Source organism: Lathamus discolor, chromosome 6 (assembly GCF_037157495.1).
Source record: "Lathamus discolor isolate bLatDis1 chromosome 6, bLatDis1.hap1, whole genome shotgun sequence".
NCBI classification, from domain to species: Eukaryota; Metazoa; Chordata; class Aves; order Psittaciformes; family Psittacidae; genus Lathamus; species Lathamus discolor.
Genome location: NC_088889.1, coordinates 37,542,882 through 37,562,954, shown reverse-complemented (window position 1 = coordinate 37,562,954; position 20,073 = coordinate 37,542,882). Strand labels below are relative to the sequence as shown.

Sequence of the window (20,073 nt, the reverse complement as noted above, 5' to 3'; positions counted from 1 at the left end):
TGCAAAATAACATTTTGATCGAGCGAGCAGGCTGTTTATTTATCAGATCAATAGCCAAAATGCCCCATCTGGAGAAGTCAGCATGATAACAAGTGATAGCATTCCAAGGGCAAAGGGAACAAGCGCAGCAGGGAGGACATGCCGGCAGGGTGAGCTGGTTTGGCCTGGGTGACACCGGGCAGTCAGTTGCTGAAACTTGCTTCATTTTGGATCCCTTCTTTGAAGAGGGCAACCCGCCTCCTAGCAGTGCCTACTAAGGATTCCAGACCTCTGGACAGAGAACAAACAGTTCTTAAAACTAGATCAGACAGAGTGCAGACATACATAAAATCACGTGAGGTCTTCTCCTTCTCATGCTTCTGGCAGACACAAGGCTGTGACTCAAATGCACACTGCGGATGATGTTGCTGAGTTAGATAGATAGTGTTTTTTTGATTCTTTGTTTTTGCTTTAGTGCATTAAAGTGCTATAAGGGTCTGAACACTCATGGTGATGATCTGGAAGTATGAAGTCATACCTTGGCTTCAATAGCAAAGCTGCTGGAATGGTGTCTAGGTGCATCCACATAATTAGGAAAAAAGAGATGTGGGAGGGTGTGTGTGAGGAAGGCGTTTGTGTGTGTTGCACAATATGCTTATTATATGCATGTGTACCTGCTATACACAGATACCCTACTGAATAAAGCTATGTAACTTTTAAGCCTATCTCAGAAAGGTACTAAATGAAAGTGTAGAAGCCGCTGTATAGCTGTGTCTGTCTGTTAGCTTCTGCTTGTCTATTAGTAGGGACATTAAAGAGAGGGAACAGGATGTGAAACTGAGGCTGAAGATCTTGCAAGCTTGTGTTTGTTTTTTTCTTTCTTGTCCCAGAGTAATAATAGGGAAAAGAAAAAACTTCCTGGGATGAGCAGATAATCTGTGCCCCACAACAGAAAGGAATATTTTTGTGGGTTTTTTTTATAATAACATTTAGTTAAATTTTCAAACAGTCATGACAATTTGGGAGGAAAATGGAGATAATTTAAAACTATTTTACTTTAGAAATTTTTTGGGGTGGATTATTTGGGTTTTTTGTTGATTTGTAGTTGGGTATTTTTATCTATGTAAATATATGTGAAAGTTACACACAGTGTTGGAGAAAATGATATGCTTGTTCTGTTACACTGTTTTCTGTCTAAAGAGTGGTTTGTTGGCCATGGTCTGCTCCTCGTTTCTTGGTTCAGGCAAATAAGAAAGCCGGACAACGTGAGGCCTTAGGTAGGTCTGGGATTGGGTGAACTCAAAGCTACTTTGTCAGTCAAATGAAATGGGGACAAACAGTCTGGAAGATGGATGAATGAAGTGGCTTTAGAATAAGTCATTAGGGTTTGAAGCTGGAATTTGGGTCAGCTACATCTGGCTGCTTAATATATGCAGTATGTGGCAAGATCTGCTAAATACCTACCAAAGGTGGGTTTTTAAAGACTCAGCAACACTGAACCTTGAGGTTATCTTAAATAGGTAGATAAAGATAATCCTGTATGCTACAGCAGCCTAAGTTGTTCAGAAGGGAGTGTTTTCATCTATCGCCTGTTCTCCTCAGACCTGTGATGTTCACTAGCTTGAGAGGAGCATGGTCTACAGTCACTTTTCTCATGTACTCCCTTTCTCATGCACTCCCTTTGTTCAAGCACTGTATCTTAGCCTCACTGTGTAGCACGTTTCTTTTCTGTCCTTGACCCCATGCAGTTCTCCTCTCGTGCCTCTGTCCTCACAGACAGCCCAACTCACTCTCACTTCTACGCTTTCCCAATGGTTCTGGGACATCTCCCCTATGCCAGATCCAGTGTTTCCTCTCACACTGTTATCTTGCTTTGTTACCATATCATCTTAGAAATGCTTCCCAGAGAGCCACATTTCAAATTGAAAAGCACTAGTTGACTATCGTTATTTTCCATCCTGTAATATATGTGGAACTAATTTAAGTCAGTTTTTCAGGATCTGTCTGATGAGGCACTTAATTATAGATTTTTCTGAGAGCTACAGGCGGAATTAGGCAAAACCCATCTCTTCTATTTGGGTTGTCTTGGCAAGGGTGGGAGAAAGTCCCACTAGGCAGAGGCAGAGTTCCACTACAACTGCAACTTTGAAGTGTAAGAAACAGAAACCTCCAAAAACATCAACAGGTCTAACTCAGGGAATTCCTAAGTGGATTCAGGTTGGAGAACACACAAGCTCAGATTTTGTCTGAATAAATCTAGAGTCCCCTCTCAGTAAACTCGTATTCATAAACAAATGTTAAGTCTATTTTCACGTTTGTTTCTAGGATGATGTCCTTGATTTGTAAGTATCTCCCATCCTAACTCCTTCCTCAAATACTTGGAATTAAGCAATACCTCTAGGTCTTTCTTTTTTTTTCCCCTGCCATTGTTCATCATGAGTTGTAGGCAAGGTTGAAGGTGGGGGGGTGCCTTCAATGGATATCTTGAAATGCAAGGAAGTGCAGGCTGAAGAATTTGCACTGGTGGCAGTTTTCTCTCAGAAATGTTAAAAGGGCTACTGAGTGAAAAAAAAAAGGTCTACATGAGATGAGACGAGGGATCAGGTTGGGATGCAGAAATAAATGTGGTATGAATGGCAGTGCTGGAAGTTTTCTATTGCTTGCCCAGCTGAAAAGGTGGAAGCAAAATTCTGATGTAGAACTGTTTGAAGTGTGCTTTACTGAACATGTTGTTATATGGATCTCTTTCACAAGTGTCTGAAGGACACTGAGGGTACTAAGAGAGATAGAGATTATAAGTGTCCTAGATAGGCAGAGTATAAAGAAAGACATTCAAGAAGAAATGAAGGTCTAGCTGAGCATTTCAGCAGGGATTGAGTTGCAGCTTTGCTGTATGCAGGCAGAGTTTTTGAATGCATATGAGCAGTCTTCTAGGTAGAGAAAGAGTGGGGCAGAAAGTGGCAATGTGAAACAGAGTCATAATGGGAGGAAAGGGTGGTGGCAGAATTTAGATATATAGCGAACACCAAGTCAGGCCTGGTCCTTGTTTTGTTGTGATAGAAACAGTAAGTATAAGCAAGAAACATGAGCTCAAGTGCTAAAGTAATTCACTCTGAAGGGAGTGCTATTAGTGCACCAGAGGGCAAGGTACCTTCAAAAGGCAAATGTGTTAATAAGAGAGTGAACTGATAATGTGTGTCACACCTCCAGATTAATTGTCACTTCATCTGTGTACTGCTTCTTACCATTTATTAACAAGAGTGTCCTAAAGGTGGAGAGGCATTACAATAATGAGGAGAGAGATGAAGGCTAGTAGGAAATCCATAATGTCTTCTGCCCATGAGAAGCCTTTCTTACTTATTAAGCAACCTCCAGTTTGTTGTGGCAGCTTTCATCAGCATGAGCTAACTTTGGCTAGAGAAGATCTATGGTATGTAACTGGGCTCTGGTTATGCAATGGGTCAAAGGGATAAAATATCTCCTGGCATTAGAGAAGCAAATACTGTTTGTGTGAGAGCCAGAATATGAGCTCTTGATCTCTCTAACTCCTTAGCTTGCAGAAGAACCTACTTGGGTCTCCATCTTCCCTGCTGTGCAAGGAATATGTTCCTTCAGTCTACAAGGCAGAACTGGTTTTATCCACTGACACTTCACTAGATTTCATATAACCCAGTTCTTTTCAGGAATACCAGGGAACTGACCTCTGGAGACAGGTCTCTAGATAGGCTCTCGCAGCTGGGGAGCTGTGAGACTTCGATGGCTTCTTTACATATTTTCAGTTTAGCTTCTTCAGCCTCATGACTCAAAAGTTCTTCCCCTGACTCACCATCAAATTATAAAACAAAAAATATCTAGATCTCTCTTCAGAGCAAAGGTTAAAGTAGGCCAAGTGTGATTCCTTTTTACAAAATAAGCCAGGTCCAGCTGTCCAGCAAAGCCAAAACCAATCAAAAATCGTTGTAATTGGAATTGGGATGTTGTAGCTCTTTCAGAATGACATGCTGACAGGTGGACCTTGTTACCACCTGGCAGTCCAGGTTTGTGAACTACAAGTTGGTGTTCGTGCTATGGAGTAGAAGTCACACAATGCTTCCCACTCTAAATTACAGAGCAAGCTCATCAGCCTTTTGCTAAGCTATGGTTTATGTTTGTTCCAAAGACAAGTATGTAGTATTTGTGCAAGTTTCTCCTGGGAATAGGATATGTTCCTGTATGATGGAATAATCCCAGAAAAGCTTCCTGGACTGTGGATAGTATGGCTGAGTTATCCCTACTTATCTGCTGTGCAGGAATAAGGTGGCACATTGGTGGATCCCATTATTCTCAGACTGTTGTGTGGAGAAGAGCTGTCAGTAAAGATGAGAAGTCTCTAGGTGATGTCTCTCTCACTTGAAGTCCATTTGAAGCAGAAAAGCAGGAGAAACCAGTGTGGTGCTGATCCCATGCCTCCCTTGGTATATGGTGGGTGTCCTTGAAGCAGAGAGGCAGGGATGAGGATGTGTGGGAGCTGTCCATGGTAAGAGCAGGTCAGCCAGCAGGTGTGGGCATCTCAGCTCCATGACATTAGCTCTTTGCATATGTGACCTAAAATTACCGTGGCTGCTGTTACAGCTGTCACGTCTAGCCTGTTACTTGGAAGACATTTATTTCTGTCTTCTGTATCTAAAAAAAAAACTGCCTGACAAAATTTAGCTTGTTACTGGCATTGCAGCCAGTGTTTGAGAAGCTGATCTACACTGTTCATCAGCTCTGAGTTGCAAAGCTCTCTTAAGTGGCCCACAAAGGATGCAACGCCAAGATGGCATCATAGCATGATATGCACATCTCATTTACACGTGCAGTGCAGGTTTGTATCATCTGGGCTAACAAATACTGATAGCAAAAATAGGCCTGTAGCAAAGAAGGGGTTGGATGTTTTATCTCTGTTTAAATCATTGGTGTTTCTGCAGATCAAAGCTTCTTTTGTCTTGCATGGTTGGTTTAAAAATGTCTGTGCAATAATCCAAAGTGTACTTTTGTCACAAGTTGGGGCCTGAAGTGAGCAGGTTTATGCGGGCAGTCTTCTCAGGTTTTGTCAGTAAAATTTGAGTCTGCTGTGAGGACTCCTTCTTCATGGACTTTAGGACTAAACTGCAGTTCCACAAGCACAGCCATAGGGCACCTGGAAGTTACAAAACTGTACAAGCATCTCCCCTGCAGGGGTTTTCAATTTTATGGTAGATCTGAAAGGACTTTAAAAAAATAACAATTTCATTCTGTCTGGAATCCACATCCAGTTGTGAGAACACCAAAAAAAAAACCCATTTCTGATGTTTTACATTTCAACTTGTGCCCAGAATAGAGAAGGTTTTGCCTGAGGAAGGCCTGAGTGTTCTCTCTTTCTCCCCTTCCCTCAGCTGATACTGGTCCTATAGCTATATTTCAGCATTCCTTTTAATGACAACTTCCGTCTTACTGTGGAAATCTCCCACATGTTGCGTTGGTGAGTTTGTGATTTTATCAGAAAATACTGGTGAAGGGACTGTGTAGCCTAGATGGCAGAACTTCTGGTGCCCATGTCTTACCTTCCTTCCGGGAACTGGAGTATTGTACTGACCTATCCTTGCCTTTCCTATTGAAGGTCACATAATGAGGATCAGCCACTAGAGAAGCTCAGCAGTGTTGCCTCTAAACTGCCCTTGATCGAGTTTGGAAAAGGGAGTGCTGTCTGGAGAAGGTACAGGGTCAAATATTTGGGTTTGCACTTAGATGCTCAGATGGTATTAAGTTACTGAATTATGGATCCCTTTAGCCAATAGAGGGTTCTTCTGATGGGGAAAAGTTGCCTTCAGTTACAAAGCTGGATATTGTTCTGGCTATCTTCCTAAGCAGGTGTAAGTGGTGAACCATGTTTCTCTTGAGTCAGGTGAAGACTTGTAGGTAAAGAGTACTGAATTCCTATAGTTGGCATACCCAGAAGTGGGTCAGTAAAGAGGTGAGCATAGCTACAAATGACCATTCCTGGCAAAAATAACCTCAAAGGATGTGCAGTAAATTGATCCACAACTTGTAATCCTTGAAGCTGAAAAATAAAAAAAATGGGGTCAATATTTACTGCCTTGATTTTATAACACTACTGTTTTGTCCCTTTCTGGTCCTGTCCGTCTGGCAGTCTTTCCTTCTCTTACTATTCCTGCTGTTCTCAAGAGAGCATTAAACTCATAAGCAGTCCAGGCATTACAGAGACATGGCAAAAGATGAAAGGCTGGAGAAGAATTGGTGGAACTTGTAAAGTTAACCCAACATCACTGCCCGAGGGAGATAACACTAATGGATAAAAACCTAAAGCATAATCTTGACTTGGTCTAAACCTGAATATTTACATCCAGAATCACTGAGGTTGGAGCATGCCTGTCTGAGGGCTGTTACAGGCACATAAAGGCTAACAACATTGTTAGTGATAAGCAGCAGTGGGTTTATGAAACATGAGTACAGCAGACAATAACCTCTCTTGATACAATTAGATAATTAGTGGGTAAAAGGAATGCAATGGATAGACTGTCTCTGGACGGTGCATGGGCTTTTGACACAAAGCTGTGCAAGATCTGATTAGGGAAATTAGATCAAATTGGTTTTGATACAAATCCTGTGAAATGAATCTTGGATTAGCTGACCGGGTGTAAACAGAAGGGTTAGAAACATTCTTTATCCTTCTGCAAAGGTGGTGTCCAAAAGGGCAGTGTTTTGACTTTAAATATTCATTAGCGACCTGGAGGAAAATGCAAAGTTCTCAACTTTACAGTTGAAAGAACTGAAAGATAGAACAAAAAAAGTAGAAAAAAGAAGAGGTAAGCTGAAAAGATTAGTATTATCAACAGACTTTAGTAAAACAAGTGGCAATTGGCAGCGTGTGACTTAAAGATGATACTGGATCTACTTTGGAACAAGGAGAATCTCCGAATTTCATGTTGTGTAGAACACGGTAGCAAAAGCAGCTTATGTTCAGAGAGGTCCCAATGAGACAGTGGCTATCAAATGGTGTGAGCTGATGTGCAGCCTGATGTCTGGCAAAGCTACTGCTTAGTTGGTCCATACATCTGCCCAGCTGTGTGCTTTCTAGAGTGACTCTTCCGTGTACTGCTGTGGCATAGCACTGTGTGATTCAGGGCACCTTGCTGCAAGAGAGACCCAGGCAAGTTGGAAGAAATCCAGAGAAGGGCCACAAAGATACTAAAGGGATTAGAGGGAATGACCTATGATGAGGAAAGGTGAAAAGAACGAAACGTTTAGAACTTCTAAGCCTGTTACACAGGCACAGAAATAGTAACGGAGTTTCCTGTGCCAGCATGGAGGAGAGTTGGATCAAGTCTCTCTCCTTTTACATTCCTATTAAGGTAACTAGAGATGAGCAAAATGGCTGTTCATCACTTTGAACTCTTTGCAAGAAACATTTAGCTGTTCTTGAAGTTCAAGATGTTGTATTTCATTGCCAGGGGACACTCTTGTGTCTGTTTAAAAATCATCACGGGATCTCCATGGGACTTGCAGAAAGTCAGAGCTAGTGAGGCTTAACTCAGTGTGTATTGTGCAGCAATAATCAACTATGCAAATTGCACCAGAGGCCAGAAAAGAGTAACACAGGGACTGGAATGGCTGGAGTCACCTTAGCTATGCTCTTTGATCTGTCTTGTTGTTTAGGACTTTTGCCTCTAAAGCACATGTTCACATCTAACCAGAACTCACTGTGTATTACTGTCTCCTGGAAGAGAGCAGGAGCATCCTCATCTGTGAGGGTGTAGGGGGTTTGTTGCTATCCTTCATTTGCAATCAGGCAGTCGCTGTCACTGTTGGCCTTCCTTGGGGAGGAAGGCTCCTTAATTGAGGTTTTGAGTTGAGAAGTGCATTGATCCTAGGAGACTGATCTCCCCTCTTTTTTTATTTTTATGGAGGGGAAATACCTCAGTGGGTCCTCTTGAGGTTCTCTGTGAATTCTGGGCTTTTTAGGAGACAGAAACTGGGATTTGAACTCTGCTGACCGAATCTGACAGTACAGCTCACCTCCTTGTCACGCCTTTATCATAGTGGTGTCCTCTGTCTGCCTTTAGTATTCCAACTCCTTTTAATATGGAATTCCGCAGTTCAGAACAGCGTTTTATGGTGGTTTTGCCTTCCATTTTGTCCCCAGTTCACATTATTGTGCCCAGCGATCTTAAGATTTTTACTACAAATGTACTTCTCAGGTAGGGAAAAGTCCCAGCATCTGGCCAGCACAGCAGCTTTCAGCTTTGCTGTGAGATGCTAAGATCTGGTCTCAACTAGCAAAGCTTCATCTTCTTCCACACAATCAGCTGGCATTACACCAGGAGATCTGCAATCTGTCTAGGTGCCCTGTGGGATTAAAGATGAATGCACCTGCAGCAATTATTCCTATGACTGCTCCATGGCCTCTAGTCCAGTATGACCCCCTAAGCAAAGTGTGGGCATTCATCAGCTTATCACACTGTCTCTAAGAGGAGCCAGCCTCTGTATTCCTCTCAAGTAACACCACACAAAACAGCTGAGGAACGTGAGATGCCTGCCCATACTCTCAAGGTCAAGAGTCTTGCCAAACAACAAACTTAGCTGATCGATTCCAGAGGTAGGAGATGAGGTCAAACATCGAGGATGAAACAGAGAAGGGCAAATTAGGAGATACATGGGTCAAATGAAATCATAAGGATGCAGGACTGTGAAGTTGCTGCATCTCAAACATCTACATTCATATCAACAGACACAGAGATGTGATATATATAAACGTGCACTCCAGCCTTGCTGTATCACAGAATGTTTTGTCCTGTCTCCTGACAGGTTTGACCTTTTGGCAGAAGGAGTTGCCACAAATACCAGGTAAATAGGCTGAAACTGAAATAGAAATAGAAGTTATCCACATGACTGTGATATGGTAACTTTAAACCAGCAGAGCTTCCAATAAGAAAAGTCAAGCATCTCCAGTCAGTCAGAATTCTTTGGACATGTCATCAGGAAACTGCATGTATTTAGGTTTTCTTAAAAGCCTTTGAAAAACTATTTTGCTGAAGGGAAAATTTAACCTCTCAGGTTAATACTATTATCAATTAAAAAGTGTCTGAGACAGAAAAGGAAAGGTAGACATACCCTACCCAGAAAAGAAAGAGAAGTCAATTTTCAGCATGATAAAGGTTAACATGAATCACCCACAAAGATCAGTGTTGTGGTGTTTGATCCATGTGTTAATGATCTGGGATGTGGATGAACAATGAGACTGCAGGTGACATCAAATTATCAAGAAAGACTGAAAAACTCCAGAGGATCCTAATAAAGCTGGATGCATGGACAGCACAGTGGTAGATAAAATGCACTGTTGCCTATTGCAAAGCATTGCACATCAGAAGGCATTAATTTGGTTTTTCATATGTCTTAAAGGATTCTAAATTAACTGCAGCAGCACAGGAAAAGATCTGAGGATTGCAATAAGCAACTTGCTGATATTCTCTGTTGAAGAAATGGTAACAATTTAGATTTCAATTTAAAGACAAAAAAAAAACCAACCAAAAAACAGTGTAAAGGAGTTATATAATAGGTTGAAAATAACACTGAAAATATGGTAACGTCAGTAAGTAATTGATGGTGTGACCACTGTCCAGACCTTCAGCTGGAGAAGTGATGGAGTGGTGCCAGTTTCATGCTGCTGAGGAGCTGGCTCATTGAACTCTGTTCTGGACTGAACAGAAATAGCCAGACAAGAGGAAGTTCGGAGGTGGATGATGAAGCAGATAAGAGGTCTGCAAAAACTGTGCGAAGAACAATTATATAGATAGCAAAGAGCTGAATGAGGAGAACATGGCAGAAGTACATTTCCTGACGAGTGCCAGGAGATGTTCAGGGAGCCTGAAAGGCTGCAAATACAGTATAGGCATATAAAAGTGTGTGTGGGGGGGGTTTGTTTGTTTATACACCACAAAAGTAATCCCTGGAACTCATTGCCATAATGTCATAAAAATAGCAGTGTTCTAAAAAAAGACTGAACATTTATGTAAAGAGTATCTGTAACTAAAATAAGTAGTTTTATTAAACTTTTTTTGTTATTCTTTATTTTTTTAACTAAAGTGAGGTCTTTACTGTGAGGGTGGTGAGCCACTGGAGCAGGTTGCCCAAAGAAGCGGTAAATACTCCATCCCTGGCAGTGTTCAAGGCCAGGCTGGACAGAGCCTTGGGCAACATGATGTAGTGTGAGGCATCCCTGCCCCTGACAGAGGGATTGGAACTGCATGATCTGAAGTTCCTTTCCAACCCTAACCATTCTGTGATTCTGTGAGTCTAAGTAAGAACTTCAGATTTGGTAAAGGTGCAGTCCTTTCCATATACTTAAGAGCATAAACCTCTCTTTAAGAAATGGGAATTTGAGAGAAGCATCTCCATGCAAAAGCCCTATACTAGTAAATAGAAGAAAGAAAGATTTAAGATTAAGCTGGATGAAACTTTTGATCAGATGATTTTCCATCAGTTTCTAAGATCCTCTTTTAGTGATGATAGTGAAGGGGGTGGGGAGAGGGAAGGGGAAATCCAACATGAAAATTTATCAACTACTTCTGTATTACAAAAGAAAATCCAATCTGAGGAAGTCCTTTCTGCAGGATCTACTTGTGAACTCTTTGCTTAGAGCCAGGGCAGCACATTCTGAACTAAACAAACATCTTTTTCACTAGGTCTGCCACAAACAGGCTCATTTCTTTCTGCTGTCCCAGGGTTATATTGCGCTCTGGGTAGATTGTGCCTCATCAGCACTGATGCCCCTTTGCAGCACTGCAGCCTTTGAACAGCCTGAAATCATGGTCTACATGAATAGCTTGTCTCTATTCTACTGTGAATTTGTGGGTAACGGGAATGCTGTTTTTGTTGAGTTGTACTAATGCTCCTGAAGGAGAAGAACCAGGGTGGGGTTGAACAGCCTGAGCTAACTGGAGCTGGACTGAAGTGGGAAAAGGAGAGATCTCTTTTGACCAACCTGGAGCTGGGTTTGGCCAGGAGGTCTCTGAGTGCCTTTGCTCTCTCCCTGCAGGCTGCTCGGCAGAATGGCCACAGAGGAGCGGCACCTCTCCTCCAGCTGTGGGTCCTTCATCAAGACCGAGCCCTCCAGCCCATCTTCTGGCATCGACGCCATCAGCCACCACAGCCCAAGTGGCTCCTCTGATGCTAGTGGTGGCTACGGCATTGCCATGGGTGGCCACCCCAATGGCCTAGATTCACCACCCATGTTCAATGGCACAGGGATTGGTGGTGGGTCCTGCCGCAAGCGTTACGATGACTGCGCCAGCGCCATCATGGAGGACTCGCCCACCAAGTGCGAGTACATGCTCAATGCAATCCCCAAGCGGCTGTGCCTGGTGTGCGGGGACATTGCTTCTGGGTACCACTACGGCGTGGCTTCCTGTGAGGCATGCAAAGCCTTCTTCAAAAGGACTATTCAAGGTATGGTGGGGAGGGAGGGAAACTGGTACGTTTGTTTCATAGCAAAAAGGGAGGCAGCCCCAGGTGTTGCTGAGACTGCAGTATTTCCGTGTCATGTAAAAAGGGGAAGGAGAGGGTGCATGTAATGGACCTGAACCTCCATCCTTTTGTATGCTTCCTCTTTCCTTCCTGCTCAGCTCTGGTCCTTCCAAATCAGCCTGGACCTGAAGTTAGGTTTTGTCATTGTAGGAACTTTTGCCTAGCCTAGCCTGGCTGGCTACCAGATCTCGGTGTCTGGTCTGGTGGCACTGATAATGTGGCTGCTAATGGAGTGAGGCCTGGAAAGGAAATGCTTTGCACTCTAAAGATGTTTTTTTGAGGCCCATTTGAAGAGTAGATGCTCCAGCCTAGAGATGGCTTCTTTTCATAGATGTCTGCACCTGGAGGTGAAAGCTCCATTATTGCAGGAATAGAAAGTTTCTCACTCTGTCCTGCCAGTCTTAATTTGTGGCCGTGGACTCTATATAGACCTCACGCCGAGGCTGGACAGGCACTTGGATGAGAGTCAATCCTGTGTTCCTCCTTGGTTAGTTGCAACAGCCCTTTTCATTAAGATGCAACTTATTTAAGCATAAAAAATTTAGACACTGAAGGAGATAGATACCCAGTGTCGTGGTTTAAACCCAACCACGTGGTTTAAACCCAAGCTCATTCACTCACTCCCCCCCTTCTTGCCCTCCCCCTGCTCCCAGGGGGACGGAGAGGAGAATCAAAAAGAATGCAACTCCCACGGGTTAAGATAAGAACAGTTTAGTAACGAAGATACAACACAAATCACTACTGCTACCACCAATGATAATAGTGCTAAAGGAAATAATAAGAGGAAAGAATACAACACCTCAACACCAGCCGACCAATAACTCCCCCCACTCCCCCCAGCCGAGCACCGACCAATACCTCGTCCAGCCCTGCAGTCCCTGCCCTTCCGGGTAACTCCCAGTTACATCCTGGGCATGACGTGCTGTGGTGTGGAATACCTCTTTTGGTCAATTTGGGTCAGGTGTCCTGTCTCTGCTTCCTCCCGGCCTCCCCTCCTCCCTGGCAGAGCATGAGGCTCAGAAAGTCCTTGGCCAGACCAAACATTTGAGCAGCAACTGAAAACATCGGCGTTATCAGCACTGTTCCCAGGCCAAAAAAATCAAAACACAGCACTGTACTAGCTCCTAAGAAGGAGAAAAATAACTGCTACTGCTGAACCCAGGACACCCAGTTTTTGTTAGTCTTCCTAAGGATGAGGAATTCCTGAGGTGGTTTTGAAAACCCTGGTGCATGTGTGTGTAGATGAATTGCAGTGCATTGCACATAGATGTACAGTTCACATGTGAGGCGTATGACTGTGTCCTGACTGCATAGGTGTGCTGCAGATGAGCACTCACACAGTTACAGTATAGCCAAAAGGTGTGCCTCTGGGCAAGCTCCAATATCCATAGATGCTTGGGTGTACTTTCATAAGCAGGCCCTGTGTGAGCAAAGCCTTTCTTTCCTACTATCTTTAATTGGGAAAAGTATTCACCTTCCAGTGGAAAGTGCATTGAGTTTACCCAGCCACGGTGGGTTGACTGGACACAGGTGTCCAGTGAGCAAGCAGCTTTGTGTGTACTTGGCAGTTGACTGGGGTCAGTCCACCATGGCAACACTTCCTTGCCTCCTGTGAAATGAAAGAAAGGCACATGTGGGGAGAGCATTTTTTTTTTTGTTCATTGAGTGGGCCTGACTACTCTCTGTCACTTGGGATATTCAGCTCTGGAGTGGACAGAGCAGTATAGAGTGCAGTTCAGCCCAGGTCTCTGCAGAATTCACTATTTTTAGCTTAATTTCATAGATTCTAGATGTCTCTCTTTATTGTTATCCACCTGTGGAAATAATCACTTTGTATTGCCCCACTGACTCTTCTTCTTTTATTATGCTGTGTGGAAAGCATGGTCATCTCTAGGGCATTGGCCTGTTGTACCCTGGCAGGGTTTCTGTGATCTGTCATTGCTGAATCTCCTGTGGTTGAATGTGAACTTTTACTTGCACTTCTGACTGTCAGCACTGACTCTGTCCCTCCTCCACCGCTTGGACCCATTCCCAGTGTTTCGTTTTGGCACATTCAGGTGCTAAAGGAGAGACAGAGTAATACTCTGAAGCAAAGCCCTAGGAGCTGCTTATACAGGAAGAGACTGAAAAACTAACCCCTCGTGGGATCGATACTGGAGCACCTCTGTGGCAGAGCAGAAGAGAGGCCTAACCTAGAGAGGTAAAAAAAGACCTGGGAACTTTTGAAGAGTTTTCAGAGAAATTCAAAAGAAAATTACGCAGGGCAGCAGTGCCTGAAACATGTGTGAGCATGGGTGATACATCAGCTGCCTTGATCCCAAGAAGGGAGAGCACTTCCCTCAAACCCCCTCTCACCAGCACAGCTATATTCTCCCTGTGGTTCCCTAATTGATTGCCCCCTAACATGTAACAGGTGAGGGAAAGGAATAAGTGGAGATTTCTTTCACCTTGTCATCAGCTTTGGCTGGCGACTGAGGTACCAGAAATGCTTTATTCCCAAGAGTGGGAGAGACAAGTGTGCAGTGCCCAAGGGTAAGAAATTTCAGTGATGGAGCTGAAGGCTGAGCCCGGTAGAGCAGGCAGCAAATAGGGCTGCAGAGTTTGGTTGATTCAAGAAAGTGCACCATTCCCAGGGTTCTGCTGCAGTGCATGTGATATCCAAGTACAGCCCTGCCTATGTAGGGAAAATGGGTTTAAGGGTCACATAAAAGAGAGAGTGGCAGAAGCATTTCCATAAGGTGTTCATCGTGCAACTGTATTATATTCAGTACATGTGTTAAGTATCTAACTGAAAAAGCAGGAAAATCTTCATCCAGCCTGACTACCATTGATGTAGGGTGTGCAGGAAGCATGTATATATGTGTATATTACACGACTGTATCCCCTGCTAGTATCAAAAGACTTGATGTGATTCTGGTGCTGGGGAATGCTGTTGATTTAATGGTTTGAGCACAGGGATGGAGGTACGACCCCAGGATTTCCCAGGTGCTCAGGAGATGCAGTAGGTAAATTCATCAGGCTTTTGTGGTCTTTGACCAGACACTTCACTTCTCTGTGCCTAAGAAAGATGAAAACCCAATGACTATTATAAGAGTACTTCATCTGCTGGCCCTACATTTGGTAGCTTTATTAATAGGTGTGTGTGCTGCTAGAAAATGGGTCTAAATCTGTCCTGGATGATTACACTACCACAGCCCTATCTAGCTAACGCTGATCATGACACAAATCCTCACACTAAATCTCCTCTTCAAGAGCCCTCCTCCCCTGCTACAAATGACCCAGTCTGCCCATTGTTCTTTTAGCTGCATTGACTCAGGTAAAACCTGCATCTTTTGAGGCAGGAGGATCCTGCAGTAGCCTCTCTGCTCTTGCTCAAACTGCATATCTCTTTTGAGCGCGACAGCTCTGCCACTCACTTTTCCCCTTAGCCAGGTGAGGCCAGGCTGTCCTGGACAGCGTGAGAGCTGGTGCTTTGCAAGTGATGAGGGAGGAGATAGGTTGAAAGCCACCATGGCCATGGCTGGTTATCTCTGAGGTCACTACTGTTGCTGTGTGGGAGTTTTTCATCTACAGTATTTTTCCAAAGGAAAGCAGAATTTGTACTGTGTCACATTCCCCCCCCCCCCCCCCCCCCCCCCCCAGAAAAAGATTTTTGGAATAAAAAAGAAATGAGGAAAATTCAAACTGTTGATTCACTTCAAGCTGAATTGGAATGTTTGGTTTTGCTGAAGTAAGCTAGGATCACACAGCACATCCTAACCTGTCCCACAGGTTTTGGGGAGGTCATACTTGTGACCTCTCTCATGTTATATTACATAGCCCAAGGGAAGGATCAAGACCTGGAAACTTATGTGCCATTTCCACTTTGCAGCACTGGCAATGCTTGAGATGGAAAGGTGAAAACCTGAGATGAGATGATAGCACATGCCATTGGGCTGCAGGCCTTTCTCTCTGAACATGTTATTTTGGACCCCAGGGCTGAACTTCACATGCTCTGAGTAGGAGTCAGAAATTCTGACCTGATATGAAGCTAGGCTGTCTGACAAAAATTGAATCCTCTTCCTGTATCATCGCATTGCCTTGTTGGAACTGTGCTCTGGGTCCCGTTATATTCTAGTGGCTGTCTGCATTGTCCCTGATAAAAATATGTGCCATGGGCATCATCTGACTTAGTGTGAATATTTTCAAAGGTGCAATCTAGCTAAGGTAGGAGAGTTTCTGAGTTTCGGGCATGTTGAAGTGTGCTTCTTTTAGTGCTTAAGAGAGCCTGGACCACCTCCCCTGTGAAGACGGGCTGAGGGAGTTGGGCTTGTTCAGCCTGGAGAAGGGTGGGTCTGGAGAGACCTTAGAGCAGCCTTTGAGCACCTAAAGGGGGCCTATAAGAAATCTGGAGAGGGACTTTTTTACAAATGCATGTAGGGACAAGGAAAGGGGGAATGGCTTTAAACTGGAAGAGTCTAGATTTAGATTACATATTAGGAAAAAAATCTTTACTATGAATGTGGTGAGACACTGCATCAGGTTGCCCAGAGAAGTTGTGGATGCCCCATCCCTGGAAGTGTCTAAGGTCAGGTTGCACGGGGCTTTGAGCAACTTGGTGTAGTGGAAGGTGTCCCTGCCCATGGCAAAGTGGTTGGAACCAGATGATCTTTTAAGATCCCTTCCAAGCCAAACCATGCTATGATTTGAAACCAGTAATTTCATATTAGCTGAATGGAATGGGTCTGTTACATGAAAGATAACATACTTTGGATCATTCTGAATTAAAGCTTTCTGAATTCTATCCCATGGAAATCCTAACTAATCCATTTATGCAAATTTAGGACAAAGGCAAATGCTGGATTTCTTACCGGATAAAAATTCTAGTCTAGCTCTATTCCTGCTTTTACTAGTTTGTTCAGTATATAAAGCATTATATATTAATCAAATATATTGCTGTTATCTTTAGTTCATTAGTTGTTACAACTGGTTTTGCCTATTCTGAATATTAACTAATAACAGTTCTATGTAACCATAAGAGTCCTTTATTATTCAGCATACTCATGACTACCCTTCATCTATTTTTCATGTTCAAATGGTGAATATTAAGGCCATTTCTAAAATGACCCATTAATATAAAATAAAAGCTTAAAGCTCAGCAAAATAAATCTGAATTAAGATTTCTCTCCCAGATCTTTGTCTGTTCTTGGAACTTATCCATAATGTGATGCAACAGGACTTGCAGGGAGTGATATTGGAGAGAACTGGTGATTGGAGAGTCAGAAAGAAGAGACATATTTACCATTATCTTCTGAATAGGCAGGATGTGTATCAGATGAAATGCCTGCATCTGTGAATTCCCTGCTTGAATCTGAAAGCTTCAAACTCCATGAGTACAGCAACACAACTGCTGTGCTGGTGTGCCCTTACATCAGTAAGGGGCTTCAAATATGGACAATATGGCTCAAAAGACTTGTAGGGATTTTTAACAGGCATGTAACAAAAACTAATACCTTCTAGGACTTCCTGGTAATTATTATGGTGGTTAGAGTGGTTCCTGGGAAGGGAGGAACAGTTGAAACAGTCTGAGCATTTTCCTGAGCAGGAGAGGGTTACCATCCACAGGATCAGCAAAAGGCCTGTGAAATACAGAAGGGAGGGTTTATATCCCTAGCAGCCATGGTAGGCAGGCACTCTCCTGTCCTTCCGTCCTTTTCAGAAATGTGCCTGCTACTTTTCAGGTGGGAGTTCACAGCAAAAAGACCACGAGATGTTCCGAGCTTTCAAAAAACTTTTGAAGCTTAACCAGGTACAGTGCAGCATTCCCTCGGTCTAGTGCCTGAATGCCACTTACTATTCACAGCTCTAGCATTTGGATTCAGAAAACCATCTCCAGTGCAGCTCAACTCTATTAGTCTTGTGTTTTCTTTTCGCCTCAGTGCATCTGTACAGAAAACTCCATGCAGAGGGATGTTTTCTGTGGAACTTCGGTAAAGTATTTCTGTGTCAGAAACCCCACAGGCAAACTTGCTGCCAGTAGATAGAGAGCCTCAGGACCCATCTCCTTCATCCTGTTCCAAGCTGGAGGCAGATTTTAGTGAGGTTGTCTGGAATGTCTTAAGTCCTCTTTTGTGGAGCTCAAGCTAGGTGTGCCACCCTGAAGAGGCAAACAGTGCTGGTGTTACGCCGTTTTCCTCTCATAGTGTCAAGGGTCCTGAAGTCTTGCTCCTCACATTTCTTTTTTACTTACTGTATAAGCTGCATGAAGTAAAATTTTGGTTAATCCAAGTACTGGGGCTTATCTCACCTGCTTTTCCAAAGTCTCATTTTCCTGCAAGTGATAAACATATGTACTAGGGTGGGGAGGGTTTTGGTTTTGCCTTTTGTTGGGATTTTTTGTTTGATTGTGTTTTGTGGTAGCTAGTTGGGTTTGGGGTTGTTGGTTTTTTTTTGGGTGGGGGGGAAATTATTGGGGGGAGTTGATTGTTGTTTTTCTCCTTTCCAAAAATAGGAGCCTCTGCTGATGCGTGTATGTACTCAGGCACCTGGAAGCATAGGACAGCCCTACTGAAAATCAGGTCACTTACTCAAGTGCCTAAATACAGATTTACAGGTTCAATGTTTGAATCTGTTTCTTTGAAAACTGTAACTTAAAAAATGCCACCCCTACTTCCCCCCCCCCCCCCCCCCCCCCTTGCCTCATGCAGATCATTGGAGAGATTTTCCTCTGATTTTCACAAATTACCTCTCACTCCAGGACTCAGACTCTGATGCCTCAGTTAAAGTGGAAGATAATAGAGAATCCACTCCATGCATATTATCAATGTTCCCTATTCTGGTACAGGAGGTCAGACTGGTGCTGCTGAGGGCAGAGGAACTGCTGATCTGGCACTGCACTCACCAAGGGCCTTTTTACAGTTTTCAGGTCCCTTTTCACTGAGACACACAAATGATCTGTTTACCCTCAGAAACAGAGATAAAAAGGATTCAGGACAAAAGCTTGTGGGTACTGAAATGACAGTGTCATCACAGCTAGCGGCTTATTAAAAATAAGGTTGCTTTCTCCTGTAGGCTGTCCAAGTCAAGCAGAAGAGCTGTTCCATAGAGGCATTACACTGACTGCCTGGTGGAATCTTCCTAAGGCTATGGAATATTACAAGCAATTATTGTAAAACAAACCAACCAATCAAATTCCAAACAAAACCCTCCAAAGCTGTGAGGGCAGTGTAATAATTCTTACAAAAATTGGGATAAAAGGAAACAAATGCATGAGCTGAGCTGCCTATGAGATGGATTTCCCCGGGAATTCCTCCTCTCAGCCCTCTGGCTCAAGAGGGGCAGCAGAGAATGGCACCATGCCACTTGTTGCAACCACAGCATGCTGTGTCATATCACCGGGGTGAAAGATATGACTTGAATGAATGGAATTTGGAGCTTAATAGCAGATATATCTGAGTCTGGGTTTCCCCCTGATATTCAGGAAAAGCTGCATGCGGTCATCTGGCCCTCTGTTTGAGTCACCCAAAAAAGGGATGAGAATTCTGTGTGCAGCAGTGCAAAGCAGGAGAGAGTAAGCAAGAAAAGAAGAGTAGAGGGAAAAAATGGTGCAAAGCAATGAAGAATAAACCAGAAAAAGAGATGAGTTTTCTTCAGAAAACAGAAGCTGAAAATGCTTTAGTTTTAAAAATTTGATTGGCTACTTGTTTATAATCTTCCCTGTGTTTCCTTGTAGAAAGGCAGGATCAATAAGCAGGGAGCAACTTGTACTCTCGGTGCTTTATTAATTCTGAGCTCAAGTTCTCGGAGAAGTCCTGTCCATAATTTAAGCAGGAGCTGGGTGGGACTTTACTGCCTCCTCAAGCTCAGGGAGGCATCTTCTCCTTCCCAGAGAGGTATAGTGGCTATGGGATCTCTCAATGACCAGGCTCTGGCGTGCAGCTTTCAGGTTCAGTTACTATGTGTGCACTGGAAGATATGTTCCAAATTGTTTAATGGTCAAAGGTCTAATTCTATAGAAAATAGGGTAAAAATATGATCTGTCACCTTAATAGTCCTTAGCTGTTTCTTAGCATCTTTCATCTAAAGGGTTTAAAGTACAGTTAAACACTAATGAATCAAGACCTACAATCTCCCCAGAAGATAGGTTTGGTGCTTGTTTTGTTTTGCAGATGAGCAAACTAGGACACAAAGAGGAAGTGATTTGCCCTACAAGGCTACATATGAAGGCTTGGAACAAATCCAAACTCTGATTTGGTCACCTACCACTTGATTTATTGAAGCCATCTTTTTTGGTAAATCTTGTTCTGTGGAATCAGTGAGGTCCTAGCAGATTTTCACATCAAATATAAATATTGACTAAGTCGAGGAAATCTCTTCTAATAGACAACACTTCAAACTAAGGCCTTGTCTATTAGATTATCTCATTTTCTGCCCTTCTGGCTCACGTGGTTTGTGACACACAGAGACTTGAATTTTATACTTGCATACAGACTTGTCCATGTGCACCTTTGTGTGTTGATGCTTTTCTGCAGGGTCTTGCAGCAGCCCAAGTTGCTGCAGTGAAGAGGAAGC

General features: G+C 43.4%; 1 protein-coding gene across 9 annotated transcripts in view; it reads left to right on the top strand.

Moving 5' to 3' along the window:
• The window catches only part of ESRRB (estrogen related receptor beta), a 139,238-nt gene that overhangs the window by 85,318 nt on the left and 33,847 nt on the right, over nt 1-20,073 (top strand). For 8 of the 9 annotated variants that reach the window (XM_065686042.1, XM_065686041.1, XM_065686039.1 and 5 more), the window contains one exon: nt 11,036-11,445. In XM_065686042.1, the coding sequence (XP_065542114.1) occupies nt 11,049-11,445 (397 nt within the window). In that variant the 5' untranslated portion in view covers nt 11,036-11,048. Of the gene's footprint in view, nt 1-5,621; nt 5,696-11,035; nt 11,446-20,073 lie in introns of those variants that run through there. The other variant, XM_065686044.1, reaches the window with a different exon arrangement.